The 23,365-nt window shown below is 45.9% G+C and overlaps 1 protein-coding gene across 2 annotated transcripts in view; it reads left to right on the forward strand.

Annotated features, from left to right (window-relative positions):
• The window catches only part of LOC129708394 (caskin-2-like), a 264,337-nt gene extending 243,817 nt beyond the window's left edge, over nucleotides 1-20,520 (forward strand). For both annotated transcript variants that reach the window (XM_055654104.1, XM_055654105.1), the window contains 5 exons: nucleotides 942-1,043; nucleotides 3,152-3,290; nucleotides 3,525-5,843; nucleotides 11,593-11,935; nucleotides 15,280-20,520. In XM_055654104.1, coding sequence (XP_055510079.1) covers nucleotides 942-1,043; nucleotides 3,152-3,290; nucleotides 3,525-5,843; nucleotides 11,593-11,935; nucleotides 15,280-15,373 — 2,997 coding nt within the window. In that variant the 3' untranslated portion in view covers nucleotides 15,374-20,520. The remainder of the gene's footprint in view (nucleotides 1-941; nucleotides 1,044-3,151; nucleotides 3,291-3,524; nucleotides 5,844-11,592; nucleotides 11,936-15,279) is intronic.
• The last annotated feature ends 2,845 nt before the right edge of the window (nucleotides 20,521-23,365 follow it).

The following is a 23,365-nucleotide window of genomic DNA, read 5'->3' on the forward strand; positions in this document are numbered from 1 at the left end:
TAATCCTTCTGGGTAAGATGACCCTTACAAATCTTTTTCCTTGCTCTCACAAGTGCCTTCATATTCATATAGTTTGGTGTTTAGAGCAGTGTGCAGTATGCTGCATTGCCATTTCAGCTGGGGTAGACGAGGGTTGGGATAACTTAGAGCCACAGATCACAGTGGCATTGATTCACATCGACTATTTATTGAACACATAATGTATCAAAGGGAGGGAATGACTTAAACCTCAAACCATATTCCTGGGAAAACAGAAATGAATACAGAAAATTCTGGATGGAGAACAAAACAGTCCTAAACCTTTAACTATTTCTGCTTTTATTTCAGATTTCTAGTGTCAGCAATTGGCTTGGTTTTCATTTACTGAAAAAATAGTTTACTTAAAAAACAAAAAAAAGAGACAGCTTAGGTGGCACAATGGCACAACGGTAGAGTTGCTGCCTTACAGCGCCAGAGACCTGGGTTTGATCCTGACTATGGGTGCTGTCTCTACAGGGTTTGTACGTTCTCCCTGTGACCACGTGGGTTTTCTCCGGGTGCTCCGGTTTCCTCCCACACTCAAAGACGTACAGGTTTGTAGGTTAATTGACTTCGGTAAATTGTAAAATTGACCCTAGTGTGCAGGTTAGTGTACGGGGTGATCGCTCGTCGGTGTGGTCTCGGTGGTCGAAGGGCCCGTTTCCGCGCTGTATCCCTAAAGTCCAAAGTAAAAGCTTCTTCCAATAAAAGCAAGGTAATTTACCCACACAAAAATACAGTGAATGGAGATTAGTTACACTGGTATCATATACATAAAATCAATATAAAGTACCAAGCTTGACTGAAGAATCCCTGCATGGCATTTGCTGTCCTAGCCCAGGGTATGGCTTGGTCTGCCATGATTTGGAAAGCACACAGCTGACTAATGTGATCAACACTAATCGGCACCATCCTGCACACAGGACCTGACAGCGATTGGGGTGACGAAACCTGGTCACAGAAAGAAGATTTCGACGGAGATTGGCAAGCTGAGTATTCCGGAGTGGCTTCCTGACTACAAACCAGTGAGTTACCCCTGTGGTGTCTAGAGCAGATCCTACTAGCATCTTCCCCCACCAACTCTCCTCACCTTTCTGTTTGCTCTTGTTGATGCATCAACCTGCTGATGAACCTGATTTTCTCTGTCCCCCTCCCAAAGCAAGGGAATTGCCCTCACCCACATGGCTTTAGAAGTGAGCACGAAGAGAGCTGAGCCCATATTGGCCATCTATCTTTCCTGGGACTGATAGAAACATAGAAATTAGGTGCAGGAGTAGGCCATTCGGTCCTTCGAGCCTGCACCGCCATTCAATATGATCATGGCTGATCATCCAACTCAGTATCCCGTACCTGCCTTCTCTCCATACCCTCTGATCCCCTTAGCCACAAGGGCCACATCTAACTCCCTCTTAAATATAGCCAATGAACTGGCCTCGATGCACAGTTCCTAAGTCCAATTCATTGAGATCTTCAGTGTCTCAGTTTTTAAGCCTTAATAACCGAAGGCGGACTGTTAATAAGCTTCGGGGTTGTCAATTATTAAGTCTACAGCTGTGTCACAGTTCCTTCAACTCACCAGGTCCCAAGTTGCAGCCTCATTTTAAACTTATCAGGACCTTGTTTCCTCTGCTCCCTTTAAATTCCCTTTGGTGGACTGAAAATTGTATTTATAGTACCACGTAACTATCTTTAAAAATGGTGAAATAAAAGTGTGTAATAATTTTTATACTATTAATAATTAATTAATACTCCTATTAATAGGAGTAAAGGGCTGTCCCACTGCGGCGACCTAATTGGCGAATTTAGAAGAGTTTAGGAGAGTTTGTAAAAGTGTCATGTTGAAGACCTCCTTCGACTATGTAGAAGACTATAGAAACATAGAAAATAGGTGCAGGAGTAGGCTATTCGGCCCTTCGAGCCTGCACCTCCATTCAATATGATCATGGCTGATCATCCAACTCAGTATCCTGTACCTGCCTTCTCTCCATACCCCCTGATCCCTTTAGCCACAAGGGCACATCTAACTCCCTCTTAAATTAAGAGGATAAGTGGATAAGCTTTTCCCACTGAGAGGAGGGAAGATGCAAACAAGGGGACATGACTTGAGAATTAAGGGACAGAAGTTTAGGGGTAACATGAGGGGGAATTTCTTTACTCAGAGAGTGGTGGCTGTGTGGAATGAGCTTCCAGTGAAGGTGGTGGAGGCAGGTTCGTTTTTATCATTTAAAAATAAATTGGATAGTTATATGGACGAGAAAGGAATGGAGGGTTATGGTCTGAGCGCAGGTATATGGGACTAGGGGAGAATACGTGTTCGGCACGGACTAGAAGGGTCGAGATGGCCTGTTTCCGTGCTGTAATTGTTATATGGTTATATGGTTATAAATATAGCCAATGAACTGGCCACAACTACCTTCTCTGGCAGAGAATTCCACAGATTCACTGTGTGAAAAATGTTTTTCTCATCTCGGTCCTAAAAGACTTCCCCCTTATCCTTAAACTGTGACCCCTTGTTCTGGATTTCCCCAACATCGGGAACAATCTTCCCGCATCTAGCCTGTCCAACCCACAGATTACCTATCCTCTGACTAACGAAGTTTTCCTCCTCACCTCCTTTCTAAAAGAGTGCCCTTTAATACTGAGGCTATGACCTCTGGTCCTAGACTCTCCCACCAGTGGAAACATCCTTTCCACTCTATCTATACCTTTCATTATTTAAGTTCTATGAGGTTCATCTGCCTGTGATAAGTGGGCATCATGAATGAAGAGTTACACTAAAGGGCACATGACCACCCATATCCAGTTGATATGAAGCAATATGATAGGATCACAATATGTCTAAGAGTCTTTGGGCTGCACTGGACTCAGTCTGTTTCCTGAAGGCCTGCTGGGAGATAATTTGGAAGGCATGCAGAATAAGTGAACCCAGCTATAACATTTCCAGTGTTCAAAGACATTGCTAGTGTTTGGTGATTGGATAAATGACCACTACGCACAAAATGCATCAAAGGATCCCCGTATCAGCACCCCAGTATAGAGAGGGATTGAATAGGGGGAGAGCGGCCCTTTGAATTAAACGTATCAGGAATCTAGAATCCACACCATACTCACGCTCTGCTACTCTGTCTTGCAGGTGGGTTTGTTTGAGTGGCTGAGTGCCATCGGCTTGCCTCAGTACCACAAGAAACTGGTGGATAACGGCTACGACAGCATCACCTTCATCAGTGAGATCACCTGGGAGGATCTGCAAGAGATTGGAATCACACAGCTGGGTAAGAGTGGCATCCAACCCGTTGCAGTCAGAAGCGCACCACTTAGCTCCGTTAGGAGATCTGTGCCAAGGGGTCTCGACTGCTTTCCACTGGGACAAGGGTCCTCTGACAGCCCCTCCCTCCGCCAGCCTGTGCTGACGCCTGTCACCGGAGTATGTCTTAAACAACATTTCCAGGAAAAGACTAAGGGTGGCCAAGAGATTGCTATTTGAGTGACTTTGTGTATTTTTGCAGGGCACCAGAAGAAGGTGATGATCGCAGTGAAGAAGCTCCTGGATGTACAGAAGGCTTTAAATCAAGCAGAGGCGGAGGCCAAGACAGAGACACTGCGGCGCAAGGTTCCCAGCGCACTGGAGATTGTCACCATTGAGCCCTCTCAGGGGGAGAATGGGGAGTGCAATTCTCCACACACTCCCAAGATGCTGACCTTCCAGGATAGTGAGCTGAGCTTCGAGTTGCAGTCAGCCATGTCCAACCCTTGTTACAACTGCCAGGAGAGCCTTGTTATGAAGCAGATCGGAGCCATCTCCCGGAGTCAGGAGAGCATCGGCATCCGATCCCGAGGATCTGGCCATTCCCAGGAGAACGTTCTCAGGGGGACCAGGTCAGACAGCAAGTCTCAGGAGAGCCTGGGCAGCGGGGACGGCAGCAGCAGCAGTGGCAGCAGTGGGAGGACCACCTTCCTTGGCCACTCTCGGGACACCACGCCTATTCAGCTTGTCAGTCGAAGCCAGGATAACGGCTGGGCTTTGGTGAAAAGCATTGGAGGCAGCCCGAACAAGGAAAGGAATGGGCCAGACGGGCGAGACCACTACCAGAGGCCTGCCCCACAGCTGGGGGTGCCCACGTCAAACACAGTGAAGATACTGCAGGCACAGTACCCACTGCCTTCATCGCCGAACTTCACCCCACCCCATACTCCAAATAAAGGGAAGGCAGGCCAGGGCCTGGTCTATCCTCAGCTTCCCATCAAAGGTAGACCTGCTGCCTTCTCCTCCACGCTGGAACGTCCCAAGGCCTCACCTCAGAATATCTCAAGGTCCCAGCACTTGTCTCAAATGCCAAAACCCACAGCCCAGGTGTTGGTCAACCAGGGTTTTATCTACCTGCAGGCCCAGTGTGGTGTCACCAACGGAGACGGGCCTGAGGATGGGCCACACCCTGACCCCCTGCCATTGCCCTGCACCATGCCCATTCTCCAGTATCCCAGCCCGGGCTTGGAGCTCAATGGCAGCAGCCACAAGCCAAAGAAGAGGTCGCAGAGCCTGAACCGTTACGCTATGTCGGACGGTGAGCCCGAGGAGGAGGAGGAGCTGGACGTTGGGCCCGTCAGCTCCTATGCCACCCTCACCCGGCGCCCGGGGCGCTACGCGGCCTCCAAAGCCCAGTGCCTAATAGACAAAAACATCATCCGCAGCCAGTCGCTCGCCATCCGAGGGAAGAGAAAGGGACCTCCGCCCCCTCCCCCCAAGCGCCTGAGCTCCGTGTCCAGCTCCCACGAGCAGGAGTTTGAGCCTGACAAGGTCTCCAACCCAACATTTGCCCCCTGCAACGCTCCCGACCTGGTCGAAGGGTTGCCCGTTCAACGGGATCTTATTGAGGGCAACGTGAGGAGCATTGCTGCCCTCTTGGAACTGACTGGCTCTCCTGGAGTCCAGGCCAAACCCTCGGCCTTGCCAAAACCTTCCAAACCAGGGAAAAGGGAGATTCCGGAAGTGAGGAAGGAGAGCCAGCGGACTCTTCCCAACAGTCCTGAGCATTGCCATGGCATGTCCGTGTCAAGCAAGGCCAACCCTGGGCCGTTGGAAAAAGCCAGAGATTCAGCTGGCCGGTGGCGAACAATCAGCGAACCTGCGGTCAGCGTGGAGGCCCTGGCGGTGGCCGGAGCTACGGTGGAGGGCGAGGAGGCGAAGTTGGATACCGAGGACGAGCCTAAAGTCGGGAAAGGGAACCTCGAGGCCTCCTCATCGTCTCAGAACAGCTCCAGCGAGTGTATACCTTTTGCCGAGGAGGGAATATTGACCATCAAGCAGCGGCCAAAGCCAAACAATGGCAGCCGAGCGGAGGCCAGTGCGGATTCTGAGGCTGGCGTGGAGGGAGTGCAGGATAAGCCAGGCTTTGATGACCAGTTGGCGAATGAGGTGACCAGCACATCTCCCAGGCAACCGGAGGTTCCCGAGTTTAACCTGACAGAGTCCGACACGGTGAAACGGCGGCCGAAGGCCAAAGAGAAGGAGACGGCAGAGGGTGTGAACGGAGCGGAGCAGCTATCGCCGCTGCATTGCGGACCTCGATACGCAGAGGCCCAGGCCGTGCACATTGTGGACTCCGGCCCGCACCTCAAGACTGACTTGGACGATGACGCCTGTGTGGAGTTCAGGATCGCTGAGATTGAGAGGAGCATCCAGTCCTTGGAGAAGGGAACCAAGCAGACGCTCAGACCCCCACTGTCTCCCAAACCAGCCCTCCCCTACCTCCAGCAAACACCACCCAAACAGACCGGCTCGGTGCCTGCTTCCAGCAGGCATTCCCCAAACAGGAGGCCGGCTACAGGTAACATCAGCAGTGTTGTGAAATGTACTGGGGGGGGGGGGGGGGGGGGGGGGGTGGCAATCTGCTGGTTCAAACTCAGGTTTTGATCCACGTTAGAACTGCAAGCCAGATCAATAATGGTGAATTTCTTCACCTGGCTTTTTTAAATGTCAAAAATAAAGTTAGAGCATAGAACAGCACGGTACAATAACAAGCCCATTAGCCCACAATATTCGTGCTGAAAATGGTGCCAAGAACAATTCTTATCTTCCTGCACGTAATCCATATCCCTCCGTTCTCTGCATATCCATCCACAAGTCTCTTAAATGCCACTATCATATCAGCTGCAACCACCACCCCCAGCAGCACACACGCCAGGCCTCACTACCCTCTGTGTAACAAACTTTGCCACTCTCACTTTAAAACTGTGACCACTAGTATTTGGGAAAATGTTCTGACTGTCTACCTCTATCTATGCCTCTCATAATTTTATATACTTCTATCAGGTCCCCCCGCAACCTCCGATGTTCCAGAGAAAACAATCTAAGTGTGTTCACATCTCCCTGCAGCTAACACCCTCTAATCCAGGCATAATTCTGGTAAACCTTTCCAAAGCCTCAACATCCTTTCTGCATTGTGTATAAAATCATGAGAGGAATAGATCGGGTAGATGCAGTCTTTTGCCTAGAGTAGGTGAATCAAGGACCAGAGGACATAGGTTCAAGGTGAGGGGAAAAGATTCAATAGGAGTCTGATGGGTAACAAAGGGTGGTGGATTTATAGAACAAGCTGCCAGATGAGGTAGTTGAGGCAGGGACTATACCAACATTTAAGAAACAGTTAGACAGGTACATGGATAGGACAACTTTGGAGGGATATGGACCAAATGCGGGCAGGTGGGACTAGTGTAGCTGGCACATGTTGGCCGGTGTGGGCAAGTTGGGCCGAAGGGCCTGTTTTCACACTCTATGACACTGGGGCACCCAGAACTGCATGCAATTCTCCAAATGTAGCCTAACCAAAGTCCTATAAAACTGCATTATAAATTCCTGACTCTTAAATTCAATGCATCAACCTATGAAAGCCAGCAGACTATATGCCTTCTTTCCTACTCCATCTACTTGTGTTACCACTTTAAGGGAGTTATGGACTTAAACCCCAAGATCCCTCTGTACATCAATGCTGTTAAGGGACATAACTTAAATTGTATATTTTCCCCTTATATTTATCTCTCAAAACTTCATCTGCCATTTATCTGCCCATTTATGTAAGCTGACCTACACCCTGTTGTATACTTTGACAACCTTCCTCACAACCTGGGACCTCAGCAATCTTGGTGATATCTGCAAATTTACTAACTAACCTGTCCACGTCAACAGTTTGTCCAAGTCATTTATATATATCACAAACAACAGAGGTCCCAGCACAGATCTCACAGTCTGAATATTGTCCTTCCACCCCAACCCTCTGTCTTCTATCAGTACACCAGTTCTGAATCCATACGACCTGTCACTGTTAATCCCGTGAACCTACACTTAATCTGGGTAAACAGATTTTCTCCCCACCTTAATCAGGATCAGTTTACCATGGGGAACTTTATCAAATGGCTTACCATGTAAACACAACCACTGTTTTTCCCTCATCGATCACCTCCTGAAATAACTCGATCAAGTTAGTAAGACATGACTAGCCACGCACAAAGCCATGCTGACTGTCCCGAATTAACCCATTCTTTTCCAAATGGGAGTAAATCCTATTGTGGAAAATCATCTCCAATAGCTTCCCTAACACTGATGTGGCCATGCTCCCTTCCTAAAACATCTTATTCATAAGAAATATTATACAGGAAATATAATAAAATCAGTATATGTCTTTAGTTACATGTATTGTATTCTCAAGCCAATACATTAGCGGCACTAATGTGGATTCTTTGAATAATACTATAATAATAATAATGTTATATGCTATAATAATAATTTATGCCTTGGACATCTCATTGCACTGGGAAATACAAAAGTGCATCTTTCACAGTTGATTAATCTTCCAATAGCACAATGTTTGTCTCATAGAAACATAGAAACATAGAAATTAGGTGCAGGAGTAGGCCATTCGGCCCTTCGAGCCTGCACCACCATTCAATATAATCATGGCTGATCATCCAACTCAGTATCCCGTACCTGCCTTCTCTCCATACCCTCTGATCCCCTTGGCCACAAGGGCCACATCTAACTCCCTCTTAAATATAGCCAATGAACTGGCCTCAACTACCCTCTGTGGCAGAGAGTTCCAGAGATTCACCACTCTCTGTGTGAAAAAAGTTCTCCTCATCTCGGTTTTAAAGGATTTCCCCCTTATCCTTAAGCTGTGACCCCTTGTCCTGGACTTCTCCAACATCGGGAACAATCTTCCTGCATCTAGCCTGTCCAACCCCTTAAGAATTTTGTAAGTTTCTATAAGATCCCCTCTCAATCTAAATCTCTAAATTCTAGAGAGTATAAACCAAGTCTATCCAGTCTTTCTTCATAAGACAGTCCTGACATCCCACAAATCAGTCTGGTGAACCTTCTCTGCACTCCCTCTATGGCAATAATGTCCTTCCTCAGATTTGGAGACCAAAACTGCACACAATACTCCAGGTGTGGTCTCACCAAGACCCTGTACAACTGCAGTAGAACCTCCCTGTTCCTATACTCAAATCCTCTTGCTATGAAAGCCAACATACCATTCGCTTTCTTTACTGCCTGCTGCACCTGCATGCCTACCTTCAATGACTGGTGTACCATGACACCCAGGTCTCGCTGCATCTCCCCCTTTCCCAATCGGCCACCATTTAGATAATAGTCTGCTTTCCCGTTTTTGCCACCAAAATGGATAACCTCACATTTATCCACATTATACTGCATCTGCCAAACATTTGCCTACTCACCCAGCCTATCCAAGTCACTTTGCAGTCTCCTAGCATCCTCCTCACAGCTAACACTGCCCCCCAGCTTAGTGTCATCCGCAAACTTGGAGATATTGCCTTCAATTCCCTCATCCAGATCATTAATATATATTGTAAATAGCTGGGGTGCCAGCACTGAGCCTTGCAGTACCCCACTAGTCACTGCCTGCCATTGTGAAAAGGACCCGTTTACTCCTACTCTTTGCTTCCTGTTTGCCAGCCAGTTCTCTATCCACATCAATACTGAACCCCCGATGCCGTGTGCTTTAAGTTTCTGGTTCTCCCCTATCCACGCTACTAGTTACATCTTCGAAAAATTCTATAAGATTCGTCAGACATGATTTACCTTTCGTAAATCCATGCTGACTTTGTCCAATGATTTCACCACTTTCCAAATGTGCTGCTATCCCATCTTTAATAACTGACTCTAGCAGTTTCCCCACTACCGATGTTAGACTAACTGGTCTGTAATTCCCCGTTTTCTCTCTCCCTCCCTTCTTAAAAAGTGGGGTTACGTTTGCTACCCGCCAATCCTCTGGAACTACTCCAGAATCTAAGGAGTTTTGAAAGATTATTACTAATGCATCCACTATTTCTGGAGCTACTTCCTTAAGTACTCTGGGATGCAGCCTATCTGGCCCTGGGGATTTATCGGCCTTTAATCCATTCAATTTACCCAACACCACTTCCCGACTAACCTGGATTTCACTCAATTCCTCCAACTCCTTTGACCCGCGGGCCCCTGCTATTTCCGGCAGATTATTTATGTCTTCCTTTGTGAAGACGGAACCAAAGTAGTTATTCAATTGGTCCGCCATATCCTGGTTCCCCATGATCAACGCACCTGTTTCTGACTGCAAGGGACCTACATTTGTTTTAACTAATCTCTTTCTTTTCACATATCTATAAAAACTTTTGCAGTCAGTTTTTATGTTCCCTGCCAGTTTTCTTTCATAATCCATTTTTCCTTTCCTAATTAAGCCCTTCGTCCTCCTCTGTTGGTCTCTGAATTTCTCCCAGTCCTCCGGTACACTGCTTTTTCTGGCTAGTTTGTATGCATCATCCTTTGCTTTGATACTATCCCTGATTTCCCTTGTTATCCACGGATGCACTACCTTCCCTGATTTATTCTTTTGCCAAACTGGGATGAACAATTTTTGTAGTTCATCCATGCAGTCTTTAAATGTCTTCCATTGCATTTCCACCGTCAACCCTTTTATTGCCAGTCAATCTTGGCCAATTCACGTCTCATACCCTCAAAGTTACCTTTCTTTAAGTTCAAAACCATTGTTTCTGAATTAACAATGTCACTCTCCATCCTAATGAAGAACTCAACCATATTATGGTCACTCTTGCCCAAGGGGCCACGCACAACAAGACTACTAACTAACCCTTCCTCATTACTCAATACCTAGTCTAAAATAGCCAGCTCTCTCGTTGGTTCCTCTACATGTTGATTTAGATAACTATCCCGCATACATTCCAAGAAATCCTCTTCCTCAGCACCCCTGCCAATTTGATTCACCCAATCTATATGTAGATTGAAGTCACCCATTATAACTGCTTTGCCTTTGTCGCACGCATTTCTAATTTCCTGTTTGATACCATCTCCAACTTCACTACTACTGTTAGGTGGCCTGTACACAACACCCACCAGCGTTTTCTGCCCCTTAGTGTTTCGCAGCTCTACCCATACCGATTCCACATCCTCCAAACTAATGTCCTTCCTTTCCATTGCGTTAATCTCCTCTCTAACCAGCAACGCTACCCCACCTCCTTTTCCTTTCTCTCTATCCCTTCTGAATATTGAATATCCCTGGATGTTCAGCTCCCAGCCTTGGTCACCCTGGAGCCATGTCTCCGTGATCCCAACTATATCATAATCATTAATGGCTATCTGCACGTTCAACTCATCCACCTTATTACGAATACTCCTTGCATTGAGACACAAAGCCTTCAGGCTTGTTTTTACAACTCTCTTAACCCTTATACAATTATGTTGAAAAGTGGCCCTTTTTGATTTTTGCCCTGGTTTTGTCTGCCTGCCACTTTTACTTTTCACCTTGCTATCTCTTTCTTCTACCCTCATTTTACACCCCCCTGCCTCTCTGCCCTTGTACCCCCATCCCTCCTCGTGTAGCTGCCCTGAAGTTTGATACTCTGCTCTGCCATTACAGACAACAAGCTGACCAGGTGCTGGGCTTAGGCAATCTTAGGGCCAGGCTGAGCTGTTAACCCTTCCACTGCCAACAGCCCACAGAACCCGCTACAGTTTCTTCTTCAGAGACTAGGGAAGGGTCGAGGCTGCTGATAAAACACGGAGCAAGGCTGTCAGGTCAACGACAAGAGTTCTCCTAGCGAAGAAGTGCAGTGGAGTTCTCTGAACTCTGGTTATTATGTCTTCCGCCATTCCTATTACTACAAAGTGGTCATTTGTTGCTGTGAGATCTTGTATTATTCGGACGAGCTGGCACTTTTGCTATTTGGTAACAATGACCATAATTTGAAACAAATCTATGATCTGCTCCATGCGATAGAAGCCCATAAAAGGGCCATTGCCAACATTGTTTAATCTAATTTGCCTCTGGATTTGAAGGCTTGAGTTATGAGGAGAGATTAAATGTATTTTTGTACCTGGAGCGACATTTAACATGCATCTTGCAGATATTTAAATGAGCAAGCATAGAGTGATAGGGAATTAATGCAGCCAAGCATACAGGTTGGCACGATGGCCATCATACACATGGTGGGCCAATGGGCCTGTTTCTATGCTGCATAACTCTGTGCAAAGCAGATTGTTAATTGTTTGGTCTCTTTATATTTCAGAAGCCTGCCACAAGCAGTCTCCTCTGCCCAGTCTGCCCACCCCCCCGAAGCCTGCCCCAGCCCGAGGCCTGCAACTCAGCAGTCCCAGAGCCAGCAGGTCTCCGCAGGTCAGCAGTCCGGGCCCCGCCACACCAAGGCTCCCATCCCATGCCCAGCTACCGGGCCTAGGGGGTGCCTCTGGGCCCACAGCCTCGGCCGCTGGCATGAGCAGGCTGACGGCGGGCATGGTGGTCCCACAGGCGGCACGTGCTCACCAGCGACTGGAGCAGACCAGCAGTTGCCTGGAGGCGGCACTCCATGCTGTGGAGCAGAAACTGACTCAAGAAGATAGTGGCAGTGCAAGGTAACCAATGGCAATGAGCACCCATCTACTGTAACACCGCGGATACATCTCTCACTGAGCAATCCATCCTACAGTGGGGAGATGAGGCCAACTGGCAAAACAGAAGGTCGTCCAGAACGAAGAGATTAACATTCTGCTACATCAATCAGTAACCATGGCAGATCTGCTATCCTAGCTTCTCCCTTCAATTCTTCTTTCTAAAAGAAGTACTCTGCTCTCCCTGTATGACTTGATTGGAGTCATGGAGCGAGGAGGTCCTTCTGCAGTTGTACAGGGCCCTGATGAGACCACACCTGAATGATTGTGTGCAGTTTTGGTCTCCTAATTTGAGGAAGGTCATTCTTGCTATTGAGGGAGTGCAGCGTAGGTTCACAAGGTTAATTCCTGGGATGGCGGGACTGACATATGATGAAAGAATGGACCGACTGGGCTTATATTCACTGGAATTTAGGATAAGAGGGGATCTTGTAGAAACATATAAAATTCTTAAGGCATTGATACAGGAAAAATGTTCCCGATGTCGGGGGAGTCCAGAATCAGGGATCACAGTGTAAGTGCCCCAACCTGGGGCAATGGCAAATGGCCATTTAAAACTGAGATGAGGAAAAACGTTTTCACCCAGAGAGTTGTGAATCTGTGGAATTCTCTGCTGCACAAGGCAATGGAGGCCAATTCACTGGATGTTTTCGAGAGAGAGATATTTAGCTCTTATGACTAATGAGGGCGGGGGGGAGGTCAAGGAAAGAGCGTCATAATGGCCCTTCCACCAATCTTTCCACCACCACGCACAAGAAACGACAAGACAGGCACCATTGTATGCAGATGCTGAGAAGTGTGTTCAGCTCTGGCTGAACAACTTCTAATCTTGGGTGTGGACTCGATCAGAAGATGAAGGTCTAATGGGTTGAAGGGATATGGGGAGAAAGCAGGAACGGGATACTGATTTTGGATGGTCAGCCATGATCATATCGAATGGCGGTGCTGGCTCAAAGGGCTGAATGGCCTATTCCTGCACCTATTTTCTATGTTTCTAAGATTCTCTTACCCTTTCAATATCTGTCTTGAACATTTTTCTCAACTGCGTGTCCACACTCCAGAGTAGAAACTACCAGAGAATGGATAACGAGATGTCTCCTCTTCTCCACCCTAAGTAGCTGATCCTCCGACAAACATTCATCGTCTACATCAGTGATTCCCAACCTGGGGCAATGGCAAATTTCAGGGGGGTCACAGAAAAGTTTTGGGATTTAGGGGGCCACCGGTTCAATGAAGAGGGCCACAGAGTTACCACCCTGTTGCCTCCTAAATTTCAGTTCTAATCAATTTAAATCTATGTAGTTGAAATATATTTTTAATGTATGATTATAAATGGTTGTTTTATTGAACCCACAAAATATTTTTGATATTTGTGGAATAGAATAAAAGAGAATATATGTGCAATTAATAGACACTGATATTTTTATGGAAGGTATAATATTGAAGTATTTTTTTTCCGCTAATAAAGTCAGGGGGGGCCACAGAAAAATTATGTTCCCAAGGGGGCCATGAGCTAAAAAAGGTTTGGAACCACTGGTATACATCACCAAGTCAGCTAAATGTTAAGGTCTAATCTCTCTTTAGGAGACTCCTATTATCACTCTAATGATCCTTCATTGCACTCACTCCAGGTCTAAACACAGTACACCCTTCCTTAGATAAAGAAACCAAAAAGAGCTCCGTTTTTCAGGTAGGGTCTCACGAGCCCCAGTTTGATACAGGACTCCCGCCTTGATCTAACACGCCCATCCTTTTTTGAAATCTGCTTCATAATGTTTGATTTCCTGTTTGCTTGCTTTAACTGCACGTTAACTTTAACTGCATGCCTCTTGTGATTCTGCTACCAGGATTTCCTGAACTTTAAATCTCAACACTAATAATCTTTCTGAAAAAAAAAGATTCCAACACAAATGCTAACTTTCCTCCTCTTGATATATAATTTGTTACCCACTTGCTCTGCAGACTCTCTATCCGCCTCATATTTTTTAATTCCCACCTAGTTTTGGATCATCCGCAAACCTCAGTATAATATACACAGTGTACTCATCGATGTCATTCATGCAAATTACACACAGCCAAGAGCAATGGAGAGTTAGCAGAAACATTCCGGTTATATCTTGCTGTCTTGAAAGTGAAATGTATTTTCTGAATCTTTCTGGCCCATAACCAATCCTCAAGACATGCAAATATAATAGCCCCTGATTTTGTATGCTAATCTTTTGTTCGGCATCTTCTCAAAGGCTTTTTGATGATTTAACTATGCCATAGGTTCCTCGTCCCCTGCATTCAGATAGCTGGTTGTAAAGTCAAATAAAGGTTTTCATAACCAAAAACTGAATGTGCTGGACCATTCCAGCCTGTAACACTGAATTTAGTTCAGGATAAGGATCCATGCTCAGCAATGGGAGGCTCTATGATGAACTAAATGGGAGCAGAAGGGACAGATGGAGGGAGGTGGGGGTGCTTCCAGGTAAAAGAGGATGCTCAGGAAAACATTGATGGCTCAGGAAAGATATGAGTGCAGAATAATTATCTGAGGTTACAGGAGAGCAGGGGGTGAATGCTGGACATCTTAAACAGAAATACCAGATGTGGTGATATTTAGAAAGTTTTGCTGCCAGGTGGGGGAGGCAGGAATGTATCAAGAATTGAGAGGAGATGATGTTCACTCAGGTCACGTAAGCTTCATGGGAACGGTATTGCAACCGAGGATGTGGGGTGAAAGTAGCAGTGAGCTGGCCTTACGCACGAGGTGCTGACCTTTAACCTCGAGCTGCTAGCGGGTTCATCGGTGACTATTGTTTTGGGGCATTTAGACTTGTACAACACTGCCAGAGGAAGGGATGGACCATAGGTGGAGCTGGTGACTCACAACTCCCAGAAGCCAGCTTCAGCCTTGACCTCCAGAGCTAGCGGTGTGGAGTTTGCATGTTTACCCTGTGGGTTTCCTCGCGGTGCGCCAGTTTCCTCCTCCATCTCAAAAATGTGGGCGATAGATTAATCCGTCACTGTAAATTGGTCCCTGGTGTGAAAGTGAGCGGTAGAGTCCGGGGAGATTTGATTGGAATGTGAGGAGAGGAAACATGGGACAAAAGTACGATGGTCAGTGTAGACACAGTGGGCCAAAGGGCTTTTTCCATTGCTCTACGATGCTATCTCAGCATCCACCCCTGCCCTGTCACCTTGGGTGCTATTCTGGCCCTAGTGGAGGTCCCCAAGGGATTCTTCAGACTTTGACCAACTCTTTATATTGCTCTAGCTGACATTTGGTCCTCCCTCATTGCTTCCTCTGCCTTTGCTTCCTCCAGCTCCAATTCCACGAAGTCTGCCGGCAACATCCTGGATGACATCGGAAGCATGTTTGATGACCTCGCTGATCAACTGGACGCTATGTTAGACTGACCAGAGTGCTTCTGCAAGCTGTCACTTTCCTTTCCACAGTGAGGCCATCGGTCCCAGCAGAGAATTCTGCACTGCCGCAGGCTGGATGTGCCCAGGGAACATCGTCTGGGAAGCCCATGTTAGAGGCAGGAATGGACACTGATAGACTTATGCTGCATTTGATTCCCAGGGCTTGGTTTGAGGGTGAACCTCCCCAAAGGTTGGCTTCAGGCTGAATTCCCTGCAGTTGCTATCATGGCAAAATACTGGCAGCTTTTAACCAAGTACAATGAACACTAACCATGGGCATCAGAAGACACTGCATTTTATTCCTTTTATTTTTATAAAACGTGTATAGATATTTCCCACACTGTCGGCTTCAACTGACCCTGCAATGAGCACTTAAATGAGTTAAAGCACAATATGTCGACCTGGCTCGGCTGACAGAAGAGAAGGTTCCAGATCTGGACAAAGATCTACAAACTACTGTCGTTGGAGTTTCATAATTGCACTCAATGTAAAAAGACCCGTTGATTAGAATCAGTTAATCTCTGAGTGCTGAGTTTCACAGGCAGTCACAAGCTCCTTAGATAAAAACCCTTCCCGAAATGTTTCCATCAGTCTGAAGAATGGCCTGACCTGAAACATTGTCTGTCCATTCCTTCCACAAACTCTGCCAGTCTCGTTGAGTTCCTCCAGCACTTTGATTCCAGCATCTGTAGTTTATGTCTGCAAGCTTCAAATATGACTGGTGGTCCACTCACAAGGCAGCACTTACAAAGAGGACACTACCTGTATCACCACCCAAGCTTAACACTATAATGTCTAATCTTAAAAACGCAAGGATGTTTATTGTTTCCAGGTGCGCAAAAGACAAATGTAGGTCATTATAATTCCTATCATTATTCAGGCAAAAGGTAAAGCTGCAGAACTCTGAGCAGCTCATCTGAAAGTTGGTGCCAACCAAATGTGCCAACAGGATTTCAGGTCCCACACAGTGCAGTGCCTTGAGGGTTTACTTCACTACACTCTTGGTGCTATATAAATGCAAGCTGCTGTAGTTCCCACAGACTGCAGAGGCAACCACGTTGGGGCTGAACCTTACGATCGAATTCCGTGCAGTTTGGGAATCGTGCAGAATAGCGACCAATTCCTCGTGGGTGAAGCCTTCTGCGCATCAGTATCCAAGTGGGAACTTGGCTTTAAATGATTTCCCAGCGTGTGTACTCAACCAAATCCCCCAACATTCCACTTTGGCATTGTTTAGTTTAGTTTACTTGTAGCCACGTTGCACGGAAATGACGTGAAATGCTTGTTCTGCATGCTATCCATTCAGATCATACCATCCACGAGTACAATAGATCCTCTTCAGGTACAGCACGCAGAGAGTCTCCACGTTCCAGCGCCATCTTGCAACGGCCAAGTCTCGGGATAGTCCCACGATCTTGGCCCGAGCACATAACCATATAACCATATAACAATTACAGCACGGAAACAGGCCATCTCGACCCTTCTAGTCCATGCCGAACACATAATCTCCCCTAGTCCCATATATCCGCGCTCAGACCATAACCCTCCATTCCCTTCCCATCCATATAACTATCCAATTTAATTTGGTGTTGCAACATGATTTATTGCAACACCAAATAGGATTAAATCAATAATTTATTTTGAACATTCCTGTTCAGGTTTGTTTCTCTCTAGTTTACATTTGCAGAGGTTTGGCATTTGCTGTGTAAACACACAGGTCATTGTTTCTTTCTGTGATTGGGCTGTGATTGGCAATGACGTTTGCTGGGCAATAAATTTTTCTCATCCTTTCGAACTTTTCATTCTTTGTTCTCGAAAACCTTAGAACATTCTGCTGCTGCAAGATCCACGACACCATTGTCCTCGCCAAATAGTTTTGCTGGTTCGAGTGACTGCAGGCATTAATGCAGATTTCCTCCACAGCCTGGTGTGCTTTCCTGAAATAGCTATATGCTCACCTCCCAGATTCACTCAGGTGTTCTCCTCACACAACCCCTTTTTATCCTTCCCTTTATAATGCCTGAGAGAATGGCACTGATCTGTACCTCCAGGGTCTCTCGCTGATAGAGTGAATCATTGCCAGTGAAACATGGTCAAGTATATGTCACGGGTTTGATAGTCTGGTCCGAGTAGCCCTGATATTGTTACTTCTTCCCCTGAACTGTAAGATGCCGTTAATTCCCCTAGAAAGGAGCATTTCTTATGAATACTTCATTCACAGTTCAGTAAGTCAGAAAAGAATCATGAAAATTATTGCAATGTAAAAACAAAATATTTTTCTAAAACAGCACAGTGGCAGAAGGCAAGATATTTAAACCGAGGTCAGTATTTCACAAACAGGTTCTGGTTATTGGTCCAAATCTAATTTGGTTACAGAATCCCAGTGCATGCCCTGTAATTACCACAGCTCTTTTTTACAGCATTTTGTGTGCCTTTCCTGGCATGTCAGTACATATGTGAAAATGTGTGTGCGCGCGTGCATGTTTTTTTAATTTGTTAACACAAAAATTGCAGGCTGCCGTGTAAAGCATATCAGTACAAACCTAGTGTGTGCATTTTACTGATTTCTGGTGGCCTTGGATGCCTGAAAGGAGCAGAGTCAGGAGCTCTGACCTTTCACAACTGGGTTTTACTGAAACTGACCTCTTTGCTTTAGGGAAGGAGGAAGGAATGAAGCATCTGTACAGTTGGCACTCCTGTATGAATGACTCAGTGGCACCTCCACATATGCGTAAGGGCCTTCCACTGTCATTGGGAATTGCATTGAGAATCCCAGGCTCTGGTATAACCACAATCCCAGGCCATCATCAGTTCCATGCGTCAATACCAAATGATGAAAGGCTCAGCTTTAATATGGAAGGTGAAACTATTTCCACTGGTGTGTGGTTCATAACCCCAGGGCACACATTTTACATGAGGAAAGACAGCATTGTAGTTCTGCATACCTCGTTGACTTCTACCAAAAGCGGCAAGAAATGTCAAGCCGTTTTTTCCCAGTGCAGCTGAATCGAGCTGTTACAGCAGATTACTCCAGCATTGCCATCGATCACTGTTTGACACAAGCCCTGGCAGAGTACGTGATCCTTGGTGTAGGAAGAGTTACTTATCTCTCGAGGGTTCTTGACATTTTGTTTGTTATATATTTGTGCTTCGCCTGAAATATTTCCAGGGCAAGCCATTGCCACGGACACCCAAGACATTCCTGTAAGACTTGCAATTTGTGGCATCATTAGGAAGGGCAATTTTCACCCATGAGTATTGAAATGAGAAACAACAATAACAAGAGCAAAGCAATGCCCTGTGTTGTGCACCTACCCCAGTTGTTGAAAGTAATGACCATTCATTACTACTGGAGAGTTAGACTGAATTTCATTGCCTGCCAGAGTAAACAGCAGAGATCTGTGAGACCAAAGATTACAATAAGGTGCAGAAGCAGTCTGCCTTCAGAAATCAGATGCATGGGACTGCATTATTTCCACTGCCTGTTAATTAGTTGTAGGAGCTGTCACAGTCGGCATTAAGTTTGATGGTCTGGGTGGAAAGGGAGCGGTTGGGGGAGAACTTCCAAATGGAGCAGTTTTGTGTGACTGAATATTTGTGCGTTGGTTAGCCCTACCAAACTCAGCTGCTCTCCGACCTCCACACAGTTCTGATCCAACTCAGGGCCTCTAGTAGCTGAGTGGTAGAATCTGGTGGGGTGATTGATGGAGATGGGAAGAGAATGAGATTGGTGTAAATGGAGCGTTGACGGTTGGCACAGTGAGGCACAGGGCTTATTTCTGTATCGCATACTTCCGGGGATCTAAGACACGATCAGATTAATTCCCAGATTATTTAACCCACTTCATCTACTACTACAGAAAATAAAATGGAGGACATGCTTAGGAATGTTCCGGAGAGATATGGGCCAAACACAGCCACATGGGCCCTGCTTAGACAGGGGCATTTTAGTCAGTTTGGACTTTGGGCCAAATGACCTATTTCTGTGCTGTATTACTATATTTGGATCCAAGTATTTTACACTCTGCACCAGTAAACCTGCCTTTGATACATCACATACAAGATTTCCATAGCTGTGAGTGAGATGTCTAGCAGAAACTAGCATGCAGTCCACTCCAATACAATTGACCATTGTGGAGGGCACATCAGTGTTTGGTTTCCCAGCAACTATTGGGTGAAACATCAATCCAACCACACCCAGCTATCCATCATACCCATGGAACACTTCACAGCATAAATGTATGAGTTTGATGTTTGGCATTTACTCGACTCAAACTAAATGAATAATGAGTCAGTAGGTGTAACAGGCTCGACGCTCACAGAGAAGTGATCTGATATACTTTAAACGGACAATTATAAAGTGGCTTTAGCGACCCTGGTCATTGTGATGCAGGGCAATGCAATGACTGGATTAGCACAGCGGCATTCCACAAAGCGGATGGAGATGGTCCCGGTTACATGAGCATGTGTGCTTAGATGAGGCGGTTGTTTGGACTCTGGCCTCATGAGATATGCCAGCCTGGCTCAACCTCCAGTGCAGCGAGGGCATAGAGTTGCCTAGCACACAGCCACCATTCCCTGGCACTCTTATTCCTATAGGTTCCTGCTTGCAAATAAACAGCAGATTCCATAGCATTGTCGTGATCGATGGCCTGCCCGCAGTGGTGATCAGTGTACATCACACCCTGATTCAAGCACAATTCTGCCTGCTGTGGTAGTAGTGCAAGTTTATTATGTAAATACCTATCTGCTCCTACCTTACAGAATAATATATATTTTTTAAAAATATTTTCTTCTCTTCCTATAAATGTACCAAATGTCCTAGACAAAATCTACAGGAGACGGATTGAAAGTTGGTTGGGCGGACAGGGATACTACACTGGATTTATTAAGAATTCTTAACTGCTGTAAGATTAATTAGTGCACAGTATTATGGAAACAGTTAATTATAACAAATGGAGAAAGGCACAATGTAACAATGAAAATTCTATTTTGAGCTCTGTAAAAGTTTGATCTATGTAAAGTACAACTTACTGACTTGTATTATTGTAGCAAATGTGTATACTGTGTATTCTGAAATTTCTAACATTGTGTGATCAAGAATTTCAATTTTTACCTGCTTAACTGCAAAAACACAAGCTTGTGTGCAAGTTATTTCCCAGCCTTGAGAAATTGAATCAATAGAGCATGAACAAGGGGACATGACTTGAGAATTAAGGGACTGACGTTTAGGGGTAACATGAGGGGGAACTTCTTTACTCAGAGTGGTGGCTGTGTGGAATGAGCTTCCAGTGAAGGGGGTGGAGGCAGGTTCGTTTTTATCATTTAAAAATAAATTGGATAGTTATATGGACGGGAAAGGAATGGAGGGTTATGGTCTGAGTGCAGGTATATGGGACTAGGGGAGAATACGTGTTCGGCACGGACTAGAAGGGTCGAGATGGCCTGTTTCCGTGCTGTAATTGTTATATGGAGTAAGAACTGTGGCTTATTTCACCGGCCTGAAGTGTTTAGTGGGTTGTGCTATGTACTGTCACTGGGCCTAGGATTTGAAACAGGAACAAAACTGCGCATTGCTGAAGCACCATTAACAACCCTAAAGGTAACCCTACAGTGCGGCACAGTGGCGCAGCATTAGAGATGCAGCCTTACAGCGCTTACAAGCCAGAGACCCGGGTTCGATCCTGATCCTTTTCTGTACGTTCTCCCCATAACCGCATGGGTTTTCTCCGAGAACTTGGGTTTCCTCCCACACTCCAAAGATGCACAGGTTTGTTGGCTAATTGACTTGTAAAAATTGTCTCTAATCTGGATAGTGTTAATGTGCGGGGATCGCTGGTCAGTGTGGACTCGCTGGGTAGAAGGGCCTGTTTCTGTGCTATATCCTTAAACTGAACCCAGGTCATGGTTGGTGAGGACAAGCAGCGAGGGCTGAAGCACCCAACAACTGTCCAGTTCCCGCCCCGCAACTGGCTCCATTCATGATTCAGCCTAACACCACACCAGCTGTTTCAGTGAAGTACCGGAGGGACCCCGCGCAAGTATGATCTTCCTGCAGAAATGAAAAGCAGGACCAGGATGGAGATTGAGTGGAAGCTGAAACCTTATTTGGAAACCCGCTATCTATTTAACTGGCTGCTTTCACTTATGCTTTGGACTTCCAGTGAAAAGGCTCACCTAATTTTGAGGCATTAGCCTCATTTAAATTTGGCCACAAGCAAAAGAAGCGGCCAGCAAGTGATCTCTTCAGCTCCAATGTGGTTGCACCTACTCAGTGTATTTGACCCTGACACCAACTTCTTCTTTTGTGTGGCGTGCACTGCCTAAAGTTGTTGGACAACTTGTTCTATTTGATCTTCCGTTTGTGCACGTCGAGTTGATTGCATTAGTCGAAACAGGGCGGATCACATGAAGGTTGCAACTTCCACCCTGACACCAACTTAAAATTCAGGAACCCTCTATCCATCATTAAAAGCAATCTTTTTTTGGAGGGGTTAAATCATCCAGTTCATTCAGAGGCTTTTGCTATCTGGTTAAGAGCAGGAAAAAAAAGTGAGAATTGATGCTACAAAGTGGAAGCAGGGCCATAAATTGTTAATTACTCCTTTATTATATCTGCAAAGCACATCCCAGATTCCACTCTATTTAATTCTTCAGTATTCTTTCTTCAATATCAAAAAAACCCGCAACCGCCTGAACTGGATTTCAAATGTCTATACTTCTTACAATTACAGGTGACCCGTGCATTGTGGTCAAGGGGGGGGGGGGGGGGGGGGGGGGAAGAAGAGGTTTGCTTTCCCAGAAAGCAGTACATATCAGGTTTTTAAAACTGTGTCATCTTCACATGCATCTTGTTTGTCGCAGGCAGCAAGACGCCCTTCCGGATGTATATGATCTGGGAAGGAAACTAAGACCCATGAAGATATGAATTTCTGTGGCATGGACTGGATCTGGAGTCAGGGAACCTCGTCCATGTCTGACGAGGTGGACAATTTCTCGGTCTAAACATTGGCCGTGGCAGATGGGCATACAAGTTGCTATGGGATGGTTGAAATTTTAGCAACAAGGATGCACATTAACCAAAGTCAAGTTAAAACTGCCTCTGATACATCACATACATACAAGATTGCCACAGCCGTTAGCGGGATGTCTACCAGAGACTAGTGTGCAATTCACTGCAATAGTTGTGGGGTGAGCACATCGGTTTGCTTTCTCAGCAACTACTGAATGAAACCTCCAACCAGCTGCACCCAGCTCTCATGCCCATGTCACAATTCACAACACGTTCACAAGTTTGATGTTTGCCATTTATTTGGCTGCAGGACATTTCAAAAGGCAGTTTGATTCGAGTCTATTTCAGCGTCGAATAGCAGCGGGAGATTTCAAGACAGTCTAGATTGCGTGAATTATCAAAATTGGCTAATTGAGCAGCAAATTTTTAAAAAGGCAGGGTGCAGGGGAGCAGCCACATTAGGGGAGAGGGTGTGTGGAGGCAAGTGTGAAACTTTGGATCAAGTGGCTTTGGCAAGGAGAATGAGCAGAGGGGAACAGGAGGAAAAGGTAGTCTGGTGTTTCTTGTGCATGTTGTGGTTTTAGTGCAGTAGTGATGGCAGGTAGAATTGTGCAACATTCCTCCTGCAGGATATGGGAAGTCAGGGAAACTGACAGTCCCTGATGATGACACCTGTCTGAATTGTGTCCAGGTGCAGTTGCTCAAAGGTTGCATTAGGTAACAGGAACTGCTGCTGGAAGACCAGTTCCTCGAGTCCAGTCAACACCATCGTAAATGTTCTCTTTTAAATTAAAAGTCTTATTAATTTTAATACAAAAAATACGCCTGAAGTGCCCATTCCTGTGGTTAAGTGTTCTAGGTAAGCGGGAGTGAGCCATCCTTAACTCTGAGGGATGACCTAAGATGATGACTGAAACTCATGCAACCCATCAAATCACATCATAATGTACCAGTCAGCAAGAGATCAAACA

Source organism: Leucoraja erinacea, chromosome 23 (assembly GCF_028641065.1).
Source record: "Leucoraja erinacea ecotype New England chromosome 23, Leri_hhj_1, whole genome shotgun sequence".
Lineage (NCBI taxonomy): Eukaryota > Metazoa > Chordata > Chondrichthyes > Rajiformes > Rajidae > Leucoraja > Leucoraja erinaceus.